The sequence below is a fragment of the Podarcis pityusensis genome, assembly GCF_964106645.2.
Source record: "Podarcis pityusensis genome assembly, chromosome: 9".
Taxonomy (NCBI): Eukaryota; Metazoa; Chordata; class Lepidosauria; order Squamata; family Lacertidae; genus Podarcis; species Podarcis pityusensis.
In genome coordinates, this window is record NC_138034.1 from 72,964,734 (window position 1) to 72,982,667 (window position 17,934).

At 44.5% G+C, this 17,934-nt stretch overlaps 1 protein-coding gene across 1 annotated transcript in view; it reads left to right on the plus strand.

The window, feature by feature from the left end:
* Positions 1-17,934, plus strand: part of ATRN (attractin) — a 158,927-nt gene that overhangs the window by 46,749 nt on the left and 94,244 nt on the right. The window contains 7 exon segments of the mRNA XM_081020655.1: positions 958-1,071; positions 5,013-5,141; positions 7,357-7,562; positions 8,738-8,906; positions 11,264-11,354; positions 14,362-14,605; positions 15,680-15,863. Of these exon segments, the coding sequence (XP_080876781.1) occupies positions 958-1,071; positions 5,013-5,141; positions 7,357-7,562; positions 8,738-8,906; positions 11,264-11,354; positions 14,362-14,605; positions 15,680-15,863 (1,137 nt within the window).

Here is a 17,934-nt window from a genome sequence, read left to right on the forward strand (position 1 = left end):
CCCCCCCCCCCAGCAGATTTTAGTGGTTTCTTAGCAGGAGAATTTTTTTTTTTAATTAAGAATGGCGCTTTTATTGTTCCATTCCTTTTGAAGGGTGCTTATGTTTTTGTTCAGTCATAATGTTTTGTGGTATTTTTAGGCTGGATGCTGGCAAGCCCAACCTATTTTGAGATTCTGGAGCGCTTGATGCATTTACGTTTGCGTGCATATGTTGAGTCAGATGTGACAGAATATATATATCTACACAAATGAAATTTCTACATGGAAGCAGTTGCCTGTATTGAAGAAGCACCCCCTGAGTTGTTAACCTTATTCCTGTGTCTGCGATATGTGAATTAGTTAGGAGATGTCATTGCAGTCCTTGATGTGAAAGAAGAGAGCAAAACTGAATATAAGTGAGGAGACTATGCTAAATTTTTGAGATACATCCGTTGTTGGACTGGACGTTTTCAGGCAAAATATCAGATCTTTGAATGTGCACATGTCATTTTAATATTGGGGTGGGGATTAAAATGTGTGGCACCCCCCCAGCTGCAGTCTATAAAGATTCAGCCCCACAACAGTGGCACTGTGTGACTGCTCTGATAATATTTCCTTCCTTTGCGAGTCCAAACTGCCAAATTATTGTCAATAGCATGAAGCTGGTCAGCAGGACCGAGCTTTTACATAGGAATATTTCCTCATTGTGTTGAGATTATAATAGCCTGCAGAATTTCAGCTTTGGCTAATTCTTCAGGATTTAGTAAAACCTATTGTATGGGGACTAACTTAGAAGAAATGCTCACTACAAAAAAAGTGGTGATGTAAGTTATGAGGCAACAGTCATTGCGTCACAATAAAATAACTTGAAAGATTAGACGATGATACAATATTAGAGGCGAGCTGTGGTGTTCCTTACAAAAAAGAGCAATATGTTGAGGGTCTGTGGAAATAACGCTGCCTGTTTTCTTCCCACAGGCCGAACTCGATCCTTAGGCTCCGTTTTAATCATTTTGCGACGGAATGCAGCTGGGACCACTTGTACGTATATGATGGGGATTCGATTTATGCTCCATTACTGGCTGCTTTTAGGTAAGCCCCAGAGAACAGTGTGAAACTAATTGGTTTGTCGTATTTGTTTGATGTGATTCTTCATGTTTTGTCTTGAAAGTCTGCGGTTCTTTTTTTCTGTCCTAGGGTCAGGAAACGCAGGGAAAGTACTATGTGGTATATTTTTTGTTTGTAGTTCCCACATTACTTGAGTTTCTACCCCTTTGCATATCTGTGCATGTGGTGAACACAGGAAAAGCCTTTGCACAGCAGTCCTCACTGTGCTGTGCTGCCACTCCACTAGTTTTCCTTTCGACTCACATTGGAGCTTTGGCTGATTCCAGCCAAATGTGATGGGTATGCATGATTTGGCTGCCTTGAAAACCCTTTTCCTTGCCCATCAGGTGCCTTGACACTTCAGTATTTCAACAGGAGATGCACTTGGGTTCCATGTTGCTTTTATTCGGGTGCTTTAGGAAGGGGTCAAGACTGAGAACTTGACAGTAGTTCCGTTTCTTCTTCTTTGCCCAGATGTCATATAGTGAGGCCGTGGTTCATCTGGGAAAATAATATAGATCTCTCCCACCCCAGTCGTTAGCAAAGATCTTGCAGATACTTGCTTTGAATTGCATTTTCATCTGTAAAGCTGAAGTGAGCTAGATACAAGTTGGCTGTTCTTATTAATGGGGTTCCAGGAAGCTTTAAATCGGTGTGTTTCAAAATGGCATAAAACGAGAAATCACTGCCTGGGGATAAACACAGTTTTATACATAGAAATAGTCTTTCACCTTCCGTTTCATCTTGAGATGAACTTGTTTATTTTGACACTTGCCAGTTTGGCAATCCAGAATTGGCTTAAGTGAACTTAATGTAGAGCAAGGTTAAGCAGATGTTTCTGTATTTGGCGTCTTCAGCTCATGCTGTTGGCAAACTTAGAAGCGTTTCTTCTTGCAAGTAGGCAAGCTCTGATATTCCCCCAGGTGCCTAAGAATAATGAACTTCCCCATCACTTGTCTATCTGATTTGCTGCTGGCTTCTACAAAGTGGATTTTGATCCCTAGGTAATATAATGCTGACTACAGCTTGACTCTTTCGATGATGTCTTCATATGGCCTAAAGCTTCCAGGTACTGATGACAAACACAGTTGGGCAAGTGACTGCCTTGACATCTTGTAAGCCCCAACTTCATTAAAAGTCCCGTCCTGCCTGATGGATCTACTGTCATTCAGTTGCATCACATGAAACCATCATTGGAGCAAGAATTAAGACTGACATGCTTAGCTCGGTCTAAGTCTCCTTTTCTCTCCCTTGACTGCCAGTGTTGCTTACACCTTCAAATGGCAGCTGGAACCTGACAGCTGCCTAAAGCAACCTCATTAGACTTTTGCTCCGTAGATACCTGCATCTTCTGGTGCCTTAAATAGCAAATCCTGGGTAGTCAAGTAATTTTCCCATTCTGGAATCTTGGCTGGCAGGTAAACAGGTTCCTTCTAGAAGAATAAAGTCCTGGCATTCTACTGGTTAACTCTGCTATTACAATGGGTTTGTCTATGAACAACTACTTCAACGGCCTGGAGATGTTTTAATAGTTCTCCACTGTGATGGGAAAACAAAGCGCTTGTTGTTCCTAGCTGCCCCTCGGTTGAACAATTGGGTTCACTTGACATTAAGCTATGATGAAACATTGATTTTAGAGTGACAGGCATAAGAGGGCTGCAAATATATAATTAATCTTTAGGCACCTGAGCCCTACGAGGGTGCGTCAAGTGTGAAATTATTTCTCTTAATGCTTTAATGTGCAAAAGTTGAGTGGCAGTAATTTTTCTCTAGAGAAGGTCTTATTTGTTGGAACCTTGTATATACCAAGGTGTCTAGCCAAAGGATTTCTAACCAGGAAAAAAAAAACACATTCAAATTGCAAAGTGGTAGATGAGATTGGACAGGCCATCTCAGGTGTGTGATGTGGGGTGCTGACTCTTGCAACCCATGCATGGCCCACCTTAGCTATTGTTGTTGTTTAGTCATTTAGTCGTGTCCGACTCTTCATGACCCCCTGGACCAGAGCACGCCAGGCAAGCCTGTCTTCCACTGCCTCCTGCAGTTTGGTCAAACTCATGCTGGTAGCTTCGAGAACACTGTCCCACCATCTCGTCCTCTGTCGTCCCCTTCTCCTTGTGCCCTCCATCTTTCCCAACATCAGGGTCTTTTCCAGGGAGTCTTCTCTTCTCATGAGGTGGCCAAAGTCTTGGAGCCTCAGCTTCAGGATCTGTCCTTCCAGTGAGCACTCAGGGCTGATTTCCTTCAGAATGGATAGGTTTGATCTTCTTGCAGTCCATGGGACTCTCAAGAGTCTCCTCCAGCACCATATCTATACCATTTGCATATTATGAGACATGCACCTTTTCTGTGCCTGAAAGGACCTCCGTTCACTGAGGAGGTCAGTTCTTCTGGAAGTCTGCACATGCCCCAGAACTATGGGTGTGATCAGGCTTTGCTTTGATCAGTGAGAACATCATTGTGATCACCGCAGTTGTGTGAATCAGTGCAGATGTAAGCTGGAAGTGCGTGGCAGTCACGAGCAAGCAAGAGGTTGCACTTGGACTAACGTAATTCCAGTATCCGGTGCTGTATCGAATGTGAGCAAGACATATAATTGACTGGTTTTTATATTACTTTACTGTTTTCATTGGAATTGTTGTGTTCTTAGTTTCTGTATTTGAGGTACCCCACCCTGGCATCCCCTGCTTGATGAAGGGTGGGCTAAAAATGAAATTTATAAAAAGGGCTTTGATTTTTCATTTTGTGTGTTTTTAGTTCTCAGCTTTTGTTGTTATTTAGTCGTTTAGTCGTGTCCAGCTAGCATCCCCTAAATTAGATGAGTACCCTTTTGCATTGTTTGAGAAGCACAAGGCTGAGAGCTCTTTATCTGAAGGACTGTCTGGTCCAAGGCTGGTTGAAAAGTGAAGAACCATTGGAAGGCACAGCGAGGTGCCCACCCACAGCCAGCACCTGGAGAGATGTATTTCCATTCAAATTATAGAAATTATTTCTACACATACAAATTATCACATACAAATATGTGTCCTCTTTCATTCCCTTTTGGGGTCGATTCATTCCGACTTAGTGGCAGTGCTTAGGTGGCATGTTACCTCCGAGATAAATATTTTTATTTTATTTTATTTATTAAATTTATATAGTGCCTTTCATCTGACGAGCACATGCAACATGAAAACTCCCTCCCTTCCATATATGTGTGTGTTGAATTCTTGAGTGTTTTGCCTCCTGTAATTTGGAGCATTTTATATGTATTTGAAACCTTTCCATTCTCGAAAAGTACAAAAGGAAGATAGATAGTGTTTGAAAATATGTTTGATTTTGATTGCTTTGACCCCTTCCTGATTTTTGAGAGAGACAGAGTTTAAATGGACAAGATAGATAACTGATCCTTGTTAGTTGCTCTTTCAAGTGCCCCCATAGGTTTTGCTCCCATCCATTTGATTTGATTTTAAATGTGCACGGTTGCATATTTGCCCATCTAAAGATGATGATGGGAGGGGGTTTTTTAATGCGTGCCTTCATAATTAAAACCAGATGCATTATCCAGATTAAATGATTCGGATATTGACTCAGGTGAATGAGAGTTTCATTTTAGTGACTAAGGCTGCAGTCCTAACCCCACTTACCAGGAAGTGAGCCCTATTGAATCCAGTAGGACTTAACTCGGAGTAGTCACAGTTTGACTTGTGCTGCAGGTTGTATAAATTGTGCTATTCAGTGATATTGATGGTATTTGTGAACTGTTCGATGGTCAGATGTTATGCTTTTGTCTCCATATATTACTTTGTTGGCCAACTTTTCTACTGCTAGAACTGTGTGGAGTCTTCCATCTAAAGCTATGTCTTCGTTGTTGCATCTTTGCCTGTTCTAGCTCCTGAAACCCTCTCCTAATGCAGCTGCGCCTTGTCTTGTCTCTCCCTGTACAGTGGCCTGATCGTTCCCGAGAGGGAGAGCAACGAGACGGTCCCAGAAGTTGTAGCCACCTCTGGTTATGCTCTCCTCCATTTCTTCAGCGATGCGGCATATAACTTGACAGGATTTAACATCACCTACAAGTAAGTTGCGGCTACGGGTATGCGAGGAGTGCCAGAATGAAAGGCTTTGAAGTACTGCTTTAAATTCACTTGTCATTTTCTCCCTGCTTGCATTTACAGTTGGTTTTGAAGCAATATCTCCTTGTGAATATAGCTTGCATCTTGAATCAGCACTTCATTTATTTGAAGAAAACATACCGATAATGTGGTTTCTGCCCTGTTAGGTTTGGGCAGGTGATTATTTTGCACTTGCTGGGAGCATAAATAGCTAACCATACCTATGTTTTTATCCTGTGTGTCTGGTATATTGATAGCAGTTTCCTCCCCTATTCTACTGGCAATTGCAGAATGTATCATGCCCTGCTCTTTAAAAAAAAAGGTTAATTTTATTACTTATACTTGGATCTTTCAAATTCCCAATTTTTGATCTCTAATTCTTTACACTGAACTGGGATCTTTAAACACACACTGAACTGGGATCTAAAACACACCAATGGAACGGATGGCAATCTGGGATGTAGCAACAAACATTTCCAGAACTTGAAATTCTAGAAACTGTGGCACCATCTTGTGGCATCAGTTGGTATTTCACTGTACAAAACCTTGAAGGACAGAAGAAGCTGATTTATACCAGGTCAGATGATTTGCCAGTCCAGGCCAGTAGCGTCTTCTCTAACTGGAGCGGCTTTCTAGGCTCTTGGCAGACTTCCCCCTACCCATTACTTGGAACCTGATGGTTCTTAACTGGATTTTCTGGGGATTGAACCTTGGAAATTCTACGAATAAGGCATGTGCCCTGCAGTGAACTAAAAGACCCTTTTGTAGTTCCTTGTTTAAAAATTCCCCATGCATACCCCAGCTGCCCTGACTCAGCAGAGCTGAAGAAAGTGATTTGATGTACAAGTTTTACTGATCCAGATCTCCTAGACTGGAGAACTTAAGCCAGCCTCCTAACAGATGAGGCTCACATGATCTCACCATCATTTATTTGTATGTCGCCTTTCCATAATTAAAACCATGTTCAAGGTGGCTCACAACATGAACAGAAGTAGTCATAAACAATAAATAAAACACATCAAAAAGTGGCAAAAAAGAGACTAATAAATTTAATGAGTAATAATCACTGGGGAACAATTTTTTTCCATTTTCTGTTCCATGAGATTTTTCAAGTGTTCTTATATGTTCTTTCAATGCTGATTTCAAATCTGAAATCGATTTTCATGTACAGTGGTACCTCAGGTTACATACGCTTCAGGTTACAGATGCTTCAGGTTACAGACTCCGCTAACCCAGAGATACTACCTCGGGTTAGGAACTTTGCTTCAGCATGAGAACAGAAATCGTGCTCCGGCGGCGCAGTGGCAGCAGGAGGCCCCATTAGCTAAAGTGGTGCTTCAGGTTAAGAACAGTTTCAGGTTAAGAATGGACCTCCAGAATGAATTAAGTACTTAACCCGAGGTACCATGCTATAGTTATCTTTCAATTTCCAACTTTTGCCGATATGCCATATTTACACTGGGGATAAGTGAACACTGACACATTGATCTACCCTAACCACATGGTAATTATTGTTTTGCAAACTTAATTTTTCTTTATTTTTACAGTTTTGTAACCTAAATGTTTGTATTTTTCAGATCAGACCATGGCTTCTTCAAGTAGACAAAAATGTGTAAACAAGCCTGATGCCTTTTATGTATGTGGCTGCAGGTGTCAATGCAACAAAATTTTTGTTCCCCAGTGTAATCCACAATCATACCGTTATCTCTTTTGAGTATTTCAACTTCCCTCACCTGGGCACAGCCATGTTACCTATTTTGTAGCTCCAGCTGCTCCTTGTCTGGCTACTTTTTCTAGGTTCTAGGTTCTGCCTATCAAACGCTTACACTCAGATCATTAACTCCAAAGGCTGAAAACTTTCTGATTCTGTGCACTAAGTCTCCAGAAACATGTTTCGAAAGTCTGGAAGAGTTCTGTCCTTTCACCACCCCTTTTCCAACATAATTTGGTTGATTAAAGGGCAAAATTGTATTGCATTCTTTTCTTTTTCTTTCCCCCCCAAATTACTATGACATACTGGGTTTCGATCCGGACGTTCCTCCCAAGGGAGGAGTAAAACTGCTAGCTACCTGATCATATTTGCCATGAGTCTTGGTCGTTTGCTGTTGCCAGTCTCCCATTTCCCGGTGCTGTGACAACCAATCTTTGATATGACCTTTTCCTGATTCTCTGTCCACAGCTTTGATGTGTGCCCTCATAACTGCTCTGGCAGAGGGGAGTGCAGGGTCACCAACAGCAGCAAAGTGGTTGAATGTGAATGTTCAGAACATTGGAAAGGAGAAGCCTGTGACATTCCATTCTGCCCAGACGACTGTGGCTCCCCAGAGAGAGGGCTGTGCAACGTGAATGGTACCCAAGGATGTGTTTGCAACCCGGGCTGGCAAGGTAGGTGGCAAATGCCCTTTTGTGATACAAGTATTAGAGTTTGAAATGCTTAGCAAGGATTTGAATGGTGCTGGCATTTTTTGGTTCCAGTTTGATGTGAGATCCCGTTGCTCTGACCCAGCTCCTGCCAACCTAGCAGTTCGAAAGCACACCAGTGCACATATTTTTTTTTTTATATAAGATATTTATTGAGATTTTCAAAATATTACAATATAAAAATGAAAAAGAAGAAAAAAAATACAAAATAAAAATGCTTAAAAACCACTCAATTTTTCCATTACTTATTTTTCCTAAGCTTGTTTCCCGGACCTCCTCATACCTCCCTTTTTTGTATTCCAGTTCAATTTGTTGGTTCAGCAAATCCTTACCCTCTTTGTTTATCCTAATCTTTGGTCTTAAAATAGTAACGTTAGATTTTTACCTATTAATACCCCATTTTTCATATTCCCTTATAGCGTTACAGCTGGAAACCACTTAATTTCTATCCAACATCATTCTAACATTCATTAATTTTACAATATTTCTGTAGATAGACTTTGAATTTCTTCCAATCTTCTTCCACCGGCTCTTCTCCCTGGTCTCGGATTCTGCCAGTCATTTCTGCCAGTTCCATATAGTCCATAGATAAATAGGTACCATTGTGGCAGGAAGGTAAACAGCATTTCTGTGTGGTCTGGTTTCTGTCACGGTGTTCTGTTGCACCAGAAGCAGTTTACTTGTGCTGGCCACATGACCCGGGAAGCTGTCTGCGGACAAACGCTGGCTCCCTTGGCCTGAAAGCGAGATGAGCACCACAACCCCATAGTTGCCTTTGACTGGACTTAACCGTCCAGGGGTCCTTTACCTTTTTATCTTTACCTACATACTCAGATAGCTGCCAGCACCTATCCTGTCAGCTGTCTATTTGGATTCACTCATCCTGCTTCTCCAGGCTCCTTGGCAACCCTTGTTCTGCTCCTAGGGTGGAAATTTCTATTATTTCTTCCATTCTTCTGCTGCTCCTATACTTCCTTCCCCTCGTCCCTTCTTATCGCTACCTCTCAAAGCTCCTTTTCTTTATTCAGGTCCCCTCTTCCTCCCCCTCCTTATTAGAGCTTATTACCTATAAATGTCTGTCAATATAAACATAGCTCTTGAGTGCTGGAAAGTATGTAATACTGTTTTGCTTCTCCTAGGTACAGACTGCTCAGTACCTGTCCCAGCAAACCAGTCGTTCTGGACTCAGGAGGAATTCTACATCCCCAAACTTCCTAGAGCATCTCATAAAGCTGTAGTCCAAGATGATGTCATGTGGGTAGTTGGTGGTTACATGTTCAACCACACGGATGCTCAAATGGTTTTGGCGTGAGTACAAACAAAACTTCAAAACGTTTTAATGGGAAATGGTAGTGAGGGGTTTCACTTTGCTCTTGTGTTGACCTGTGCTAAATTTAGAGGGAACCAAGATGTTGGGATGTGTAACAGACAATCGTTTGACTGTAGTACAGTGCTGGCCTTGCTCTCCTTCTGCTCTTCTGAAGTACAGTAATAATAATAATAATAATAATAATAATAATAATAATAATAATAATTTATTATTTATCCCCCACCCATCTGGCTGAGTTTCCCCAGCCAGTCTGAGCGGCTCCCAATCGAGTGTTAAAAACAATACAGCATTAAATATTAAAAACTTCCCTAAACAGGGCTGCCTTCAGATGTCTTTTAAAAATAGGATAGTTATTTCTTTCCTTGACATCTGATGGGAGGACGCTCCACAGGGCAGGTGCCACCGCTGAAAAGGCCCTCTGCCTGGTTCCCTGTAACCTCACTTCTCGCAATGAGGGAACCGCCAGAAGGCCCTCGGCGCTGGACCTCAGTGTCCGGGCAGAACGATGGGGGTAGAGACGCTCCTTCAGGTATACTGGACCGAGGCCGTTTAGGGCTTTAAAGCTCAGCACCAATACTTTGAATTGTGCTTAGAAATGTACTGGGACATATAGCTAAGCTGTTTCTTGCCTTGTGCTCTCCTTTTCCTTAAAAGATGGTGGTACCTGGTGATCTCTCTGCAGCCTTGCATGTGGGCTCTGTGGCTGTGCAGAGCAAGGTTCGAAACCTAGAGCTAGGTGGAAAGGGCATATGCTCAGAAGGGCCTGGCTCCTTCCTGCCTTCTCCCCCACCAAAGCTCCTTCTTGGTGGCAGAAGATAATGTGTCATTAGGAACTTTCTTTTTGGGCTCCCTCTGCAAAATGCAAAGCTAGGCTTTCTGCCCGCGGTCTACCTCATTCTCTGTCATTTCCTGTGTATTTGTTTCATCTCTGTTTCCCCTGTGATTTATGTGACACCTGGTGCTGCTTCCGTTGCAGCTGAACACCATGTGTGGCATTGAGTTTCTGTGGTGGCCATGATTTCTGCCTCTTTTTTTGCTTCAGTGAAGGTGGACAGGTCCTCTTGTTTTCAGGTGGATGTTGTAGACAGGTCCTCTTGTTTTCAGGTTACCTTGTGTAAGGAGGTCACCTTCGCAGCAGATGCCACAGCCAGAGCTCCCAGAGCTTCATTGGCCAAGCAGCTCGGCTTTGTCCTCTCACCCTTGTTATTGATGGCTGAGTCCTTCCCCATGGACCCTTCCTAAGCGGTTAACAGGGGACTGCCTGGCACCTGTAACTGCTTAGGAAGGGACCATGGGGAAGACTCAGCCATCAGTAACAAGGACTAAGACAAAGCTGAGACAAAGCTGTGCTCGAACGATGCAGCTATGTGAGTGTTGCTAGTTGCATAGGTGTCTTCTGTGGTCCCAATTCTTCTCCCTGATAGGATGCCAGTTCCATGGGGGAGACTTGCATGGCCAGCCTTGCATGTAATTGTTGAGACGTTTTGGTGCAACCTTTGAAGCCTGGCACCTGCTTGCAGAAGAGGTGTCTCCCAAGCTATGGGTAAAGGGTGCCATGGGAGCCTCTTAATCATGTATATGCCTTTCACTGTCTCTTTGTATTGGCTATACAGTGGTACCTCGGGTTACATACGCTTCAGGTTACATACGCTTCAGGTTACAGACTCCCCTAACCCAGAAATAGTACCTCGGGTTAAGAACTTTGCTTCAGGATGAGAACAGAAATCGTGCTCTGGCGGCGCAGCGGCAGTGGGAGGCCCCATTAGCTAAAGTGGTTCTTCAGGTTAAGAACAGTTTCAGGTTAAGAACGGATCTCCAGAATGAATTAAGTACTTAACCCAAGGTACCACTGTACTTCATTAAACTAATACAGCTGAGGTCAGTAAAGGCAACCCAAATAGGTGGCAGTTTACAGAATTGTGTCTGGAGCTGGCTTACAGCCACCAAACTCCAGGGTAAAAAGTTTCATGAAGAAGGTCCTTACTCATCTTCAGGGAGAATATTTGGAGATGGTGCTGGACAAAAATAAATATAAGCATTCCTCTTGTTTCTGCTGCTGCTTTCCTGTCTTGCTTGAATTCATTTTGAGGGTCTGTTTTCTCTATCAAAGAACCATAACAAATGCAGCCGCTTATATTGCCAGCAGAAGCACTGGAGTCAAATCGGTTTTTGTTTTATCCGTGTGCTAGTTTGATCATTAAACACCCCTTTTAGCATTTTTACTGTGTTTGCCCTATTCATGTCCCATATGCATTATGAAATGTATAAATAGCAGCTTTGTGCTCGGGAGTGCAAAAGGGATACATCAGTGTATTTTACCTTTTTCATTATGCAGGTATAATCTTCTTTCCGGAGAATGGCTGCCCCTGAACAGCAGCGTGAATGCAGTTGTGATCAGATACGGGCATTCCCTGGACATACACGAAGTAGGTGACTTTGCTGGAGTTATTGAGGCTGCGATTTGTGTTCACATTGTATTGTAATGGCCATTGGCTGCAAACAATAAAATCGATTGGACTATTATTAGAACTATTGAGGCTGCGTTTCCAATCTGGTTTGAAATTCTGGGCCTGCTTTGGGCAAACTCTTCTCCCAGTAGAAACATGGAGGAGAAGCATTCAGTATTCCACGTCTGTTTTGGCAACCGCCCAAGTTGTACGTTCTCTTGATAGTGTTGGTGGGACATGACGCAGATCAGCGAAGGGCTCATCTTTGGGCGAAGTCTGTTCTCTGGGGATCAAGTATGCTGAAGCAGCTCTTTGGTGACTCTTAAGAAACAGTGAAGGGACACGGGTGGCGTCGTGGGTTAAACCAGAGAGCCTAGGGCTTGCCGATCAGAAGGTCGGCCATTCGAATCCCCGTGACAGGGTGAGCTCCCGTTGCTCGGTCCCTGCTCCTGCCAACCTAGCAGTTCGAAAGCACGCTAGTGCAAGTAGATAAATAGGTACCACTCTGGTGGGAAGGTAAACAGCATTTCCGTGTGTTGCTCTGGTTCGCCAGAAGTGGCTTAGTCCTGCTGGCCACATGACCCGGAAGCTGTACGCCGGCTCCCTCGGCCAATAAAGCGAGATGAGCGCCACAACCCCAGAGTCGGCCACGACTGGACCTAATGCTCAGGGGTCCCTTTACCTTTAAGAAACAGCGAGATGAGAGCAGACTAAAGAGCTTTGATATGGTGTCTTTATTTATTGCATTTGCATCCTACCTTTCCTCCAGCCAGATGATGCAGCTGCTCCTTCCTCTATTCAGGTTAGGTTGAGGAGGAGATGCTTGAGCAAGGCCACGAAAGTGACTTCCTGCCACAATATGTGATAACTGCCACTAGAGTGGATGGTTCTAATAGGGTATTTTAAAAATCCACATGGAGGAGAGGCCTATGAATGGGCATGAGTTCTGTTGTCTACATTCAGCCCCCATGTTCAGAGGCGTTGCCCCAGTGTGTAAGCTTTTATGGGGAGCAACCATGAGAGGAGGCTGTATCCTCTGATGCAGGGCACAAGGGCACCTGAATGGCGACCAAGGTGAGAAGCGAGATGCTGGACTATAGAGGCGCCTTTGGTCTGATGCAGAACCCCTTGCTCTTAAGTTCTTGTGGGTTTCGTAGTGAAGCAGTGATTTGAATCCAGGTATCTCCACCCCAAATCCAGTGCTCTATCCATGACAATTCATGGATTAATTCCAGTACGAAATGGGATGAATGCAGTATATTTAACAAAAGAAGGAAAACGAGCCTCAGATTTAATTCTGCTTCAAGAAGTGCAAGGGGAGCCAGTCACAGAATGGAAGAATTTCCTTAGGAGCCCAGTTTAAAACAGCTTGGCATGGAAGGCAATTCATGTGGCACCCTATATAAAAATGGGGGTGATCCTTCGGTGGAAGGATGATGCTGCAGTTACTGAGCTTGGACTGGAAATTAAGAGAAGGACTTAAACAAACAGTGATTATTAATCTTCACACTGTCCTTCCTCCCTAAGGATATCAGGGTGATGCACATTAAGCGTAAACAAAACTAAACGTGCCAAAAAATTGAGTATTCATCATATGATACTTAAAAGGCAGCTAGAAACAAAACACGGCCAACTAGACTAAGCACCTGTGAAACACCTGTGCAAATAAGTTTTTACCTCGTGCTGAAATGATTAGAATGCTTGTGCAGCCATGTGCTTGTAGGGAGGGCATTCTAAAGGGCTCTCTCTTGTTGATATACAACAAATCTTACCTGGCAGAGGTGCACAGAAGCTCATCTGAAGATCTTAGGATATGGCCAGCCCTTCAGGTATTGGAGGGTTTTAAAGACAAATTGCCTTGGAAGCGATACGGCCGCCGTGTAAGTCCTTTAGAGTCAGTGTAATGTGAGTCCATCTGGCCGTGCCAATTAAAATTCTGGCAGCCACATCCTGTATGAATTGGAAGCGTCTGTGTTGTCTTGGAGGGCAACCCCATGTAGAACGCATTGCAGTGATCCAGTTGGGAGGTTACCAGACAACGGGTCACGGTGGCAAGACGATTGCTGTCCAGGAACAGTCACAGCTGACAAAACAGCTGAAAGTAATGGGCAGCACTCTGTGCTTCTAAGGCCTGTGACAATGCTGGAGCCAGGAGTTGCCCCCAGACGGCATACCAGGGGGAGTGCAATCTCACATAGAACAGATTGTGCAGCTAATTCTTGGACACCGGAGCTACTTATCTGCCGTGCCTGCCTTGTCATAACTGAGCCTCAGTTTCTTGGCCTGCATCCAGCCCATTTCTGAATCCAGGCACCAGTTCAGCTCTTGCACAGCCTCACCTAACTCAGAGGACACGAGAACTGAGCTGAGTGTCGCCCGCATTTGAATGACACCTCCCTCCAGGCCTCCTGATCTTGCATAGTGGCCTTGTATGCTAAAGCTGTGGGGTTGAGGAACAGATTCGCTGGGTCTGTCATAGAGCGGGGTAAGCTTGCCATGTGATTTGCGGTGCCTCAGTTGTTAGCCCATTGGGGCTAGGGAGGGATGTTATTCCCCCATATGATTTTGTTTTCTCTTGTCTGCTTTCTACACATCCCCTTCACCCCCCACCACCCTGGCATTTGAGACTTCCACACTTAGGGACAGAATATGGGAGGAGCGGGATTGTTTTCCATGCCATTAGGTGAAATTGTAATATGCAGAAGAATGTCTGAAATTATTTCATTTCTTCACAGTTTGGAACATTTTCTGTTAAATGCTAACTGGTGAAAGGTGGGTGTGAGGCTAAAGTTGGGTGGATACTGGGTCATTTATTAGATTGTTGGTAGCTTTTCACGTGTGCTGGTGAATGGCGGAAATGATTGTATTAGAATATTCTTTCTTTCCTAGGAGTGCTGTTTGACGTGCTTATGAGTTTGTTTTCTTGCTGGGTTATTTTTTGTTTAGCAATGAATTCTAATGTGAAATAAACCTTTACCCCCCCCAGAATAAAATCTACATGTATGGAGGCAAGATAGATGAATCTGGAAACGTGACCAGTGAGCTCTGGGTGTTCCATATTGCAAACCAGTCATGGGTTCACGTGACCCCAAAGACCAAGGAGCAATACGCTGTTGTTGGCCACTCAGCCCACATTGTCACACGGGATGACGGCTCTGTTGTGATGCTGGTCATCTTTGGGCACTGCCCTCTTTATGGATACATCAGCAACGTGCAGGAATACAATCTGGGTAGGTATTGCTTTGACAGTGACTCTTAACTTATCATTCATAAAGAACTAAAGAGGAACATCTTACATAAGACTAATGGACAAATTTCCTTCTTCCACCTGTCCCCTTTTAATAATTCTAATTATACCTTCAGTTTCAACACTGGGTTGTATCAAATGACATCTGTGCGTGAGCAGAAAAGCATTTTACTTGTGCCATGGGGTGTTCCCTTCCTTTCCATTTCCCCTGTGACTTCTGCTTGCCCCTCAACATCTCCGTGGGGAGCTCTCTAGAGCAGATTTTTTTGGGGGTGGGGTGGGGGTAGAACAAGGGGGCTGCAGTGGGAAGAAAGGGGAAGCTCCATTCAATGCTCCATGTTTGCCCTGTTTATTTTTTTATCGTATTGCGTTTGCTTGGTCATCATTCTGTATGTGTTTGTTGTCATCCCCTCCTGCAGAGGACTAGGTAACACTATTTTGTCTTTTTCAAATACCCACAAATTTTCACGGTTTCTGTTGCAGCCTTACCTTGTGTTCATTTCCTCCATCACTTGCCTCTTCCTTCCCAAATCCTCGATGCTCATGTGCCTTTTCAAGTTCTGTTCCCTTCTCCCCACCCGCCAGCCACCCCCTGGGCAATCTTAGCCTTGTTGATCTGATGTAGATTGTAAATCCTTCTGAGTTGGGTATTTCTTGCTTGTGATGGGGTAGTGGTCCTGCTCTCATTTTTAAATCAAATTCCTGACAATTCATATCCCCTGGTATTGGGTTAGGTAGCAATTTTAAATTATGTACGCAGCATATATCTTTGTAATGTATAAATTAAAGTTCAGTTTCAGCTTGCCAGTATGTAAGCCAGCTTGAATTGCTTTTCTTATTTGTTTCTGGGAAACATCCATGCCCAGACCCTGAAGGATTCCACAGCCAGTGAATGTCTGCTGAAAGTAGCTGTGAACCGGAGGGGCTTTCTTATTTGATAATAGGGAGGATTTCTGTAAAGAGGATGATCCCTGCTGTTAGTAGCGATTGAGCTGGAACATATGACACCTGCCGATTAAGCAGGGCACATTCATATCTGCCTTTCATTCTCTCTCAGCCACAAATACATGGAATATTTTGCAAACAACGGGAGCCTTAGTTCAAGGAGGCTATGGCCACAGCAGCGTGTATGATCCAAACACCAAGTCCATCTACGCTCACGGAGGTTACAAGGCGTTCAGTGCCAACAAATACAGACTAACAGATGATTTATACCAGTATGAAGTCAATAAGGGCAGGTGGTAGGTATATTTTAAATCTATTTTCACTTTGAAATTTGCAGCCTTCTGCAGCCACCTAACAAGTCTCGACACTCTAGTTAATGCTGGAATCTACTGTAAGTTGGTCTTAAAAACTTTAAATGTTGGGGAAATGTTTCTGTAATACAGGGTCAGCCAACAGGTTGCCCTCCAAAGCTACAATTCCCATCATTTCTGTCCACTGGCCATTGCATCTGGTGCTGATGGGAATGGTAGTTGCAAAGAACCTGGAGGACACCGTGTTGCCTACCTCTGCTGAAATAATAATAATAATAATAATAATAATAGTTTGGATTTGATATTCCGCTTTATCACTACCCAAAGGAGTCTCAAAGCGGCTCACAATCTCCTTTCCCTTCCTCCCCCACAACAAACACTCTGTGAGGTGAGTGAGGCTGAGAGACTTCAAAGAAGTGTGACTAGCCCAAGATCACCCAGCAGCTGCATGTGGAGGAGCAGGGAAGCGAACCCGGTTCACCAGATTATGAGTCTACTGTTTTTAACCACTACACCACACTGGCTCTCAGCAAAAAAACTGAATCCATTTTGACCATTTAGCAGTCTCTTTGGATGTTTGAAAGAGCCCTTGCTCTACCCCCCCCCGTGAGACCATGTGGAGAGGGCCATAGCTCAGTGGTAGAGCATCTTGCCTTGCATGCAGACGCTCCCAGGTTCAATTCCTGGTAGAGCTGATAGAGATTCCCTGTCTGCAAGCCTGTAAACCAGGGGTCGGCAATTTTTTTTAGCTGTCCCTCAGACCTTGTGGTGGGCCAGAGAAACGGCACCGGGGGTAGGAGCTGGAGGAAAAGGCAAGGGGGGGGGCAAATAGTCCTCCTCCCCACCCTCAGCCCCAGCCACTGCGCTTACCTTCCCAGTGGCTGCCACCACCACCACCGCTGCCGCCACTGCTTCTCGTGGGTAGGCAGAGCGAGCTTGTCCACTCTCCTCTCTGGCCCACAGGAGTACCAGGGCGGGGGCAGCAATGGTGGAGGGAAGATGAGTGGCGCGAAAGGGCTGGCTCCGGAGAGGGGCTGCTTAAAATGGCGCTCATCCAGCTCAGCCCAGCCCCCTTCCTCCTCTAGGCAGGGCAGGGAGAAGCCAGGAGGGAGGGAGGGAGGAGGCGCAGCTGCGGTGTGTGTGTGTGTGTGTGTGTGTGGGGAAATGGAATGGCGCAGGGGGGGAAATGGGGCAGCCTGAATGAACAGAATCCCCACGCCGATCCACAGAAAGTCCGCGGGCCGGATCCTGAAGGCAATTGGGCCTGATCCAGCCCACGGACCTTAGTTTGCCGACCCCTGCTGTAAACAGTCAGTGTAAACAGTCCTGAGCTAGATGGACCCATGCTTTGACTCTGTACATGGCAGCTTCCTACGTGGAAATGGTGATGAATATGTAAACCATATCTTGAATAAATGTCACATACTTGGAGGACCACCGCACACAGTGGCTAGGAAGGGCTTTGGAGATTGATTGAGTTAATTAAGATATTTGGCTGAAGGCAAAGGGAGGACTATGGGAAATGCATATTTTATAGTCTTTGTTTTAACTAGCAGACCACGTTTAAGTGAGTCGATAGGTTCTCTTTAAATTATGCAAGGGTTGTGCAGTTAAATTGGCAACACCAAGGGACATAGGCATATTTTTATTTAGACAGATGCCCGCTCCCTGCTCATTTGTAGGAAAAAGGTAAAATAGCATCTCAGGGTCCAACTAGGCGCAGACCCTTGAAAAGCAGATTCCTTAAGGGGATGGGAGTGAGAGAAGGCTGAATTCTGCCCCTGCTTGTCTGCCCATTTTCCCCAAAACATTCTCCCCAGCTGACCTACTCCTGATGGGAGCTGCTCTTATTTTCAGAGCCCTAGCTGGAGGGAAAAACCGTAGGGATGCCGTTTCAGTGGGGAAATCATGAGGGGGGGAAAAACTGTTTAGCAGCCCCCACCTTACCCACACAGGGACCTGGTTAGTATCTGATTATGACAAGTGGATCTGCCATCATGATGTCTAATTTGCTCTGACACCAGTCTCTGTGCAAATTCTACACTTGGAAGTAGAT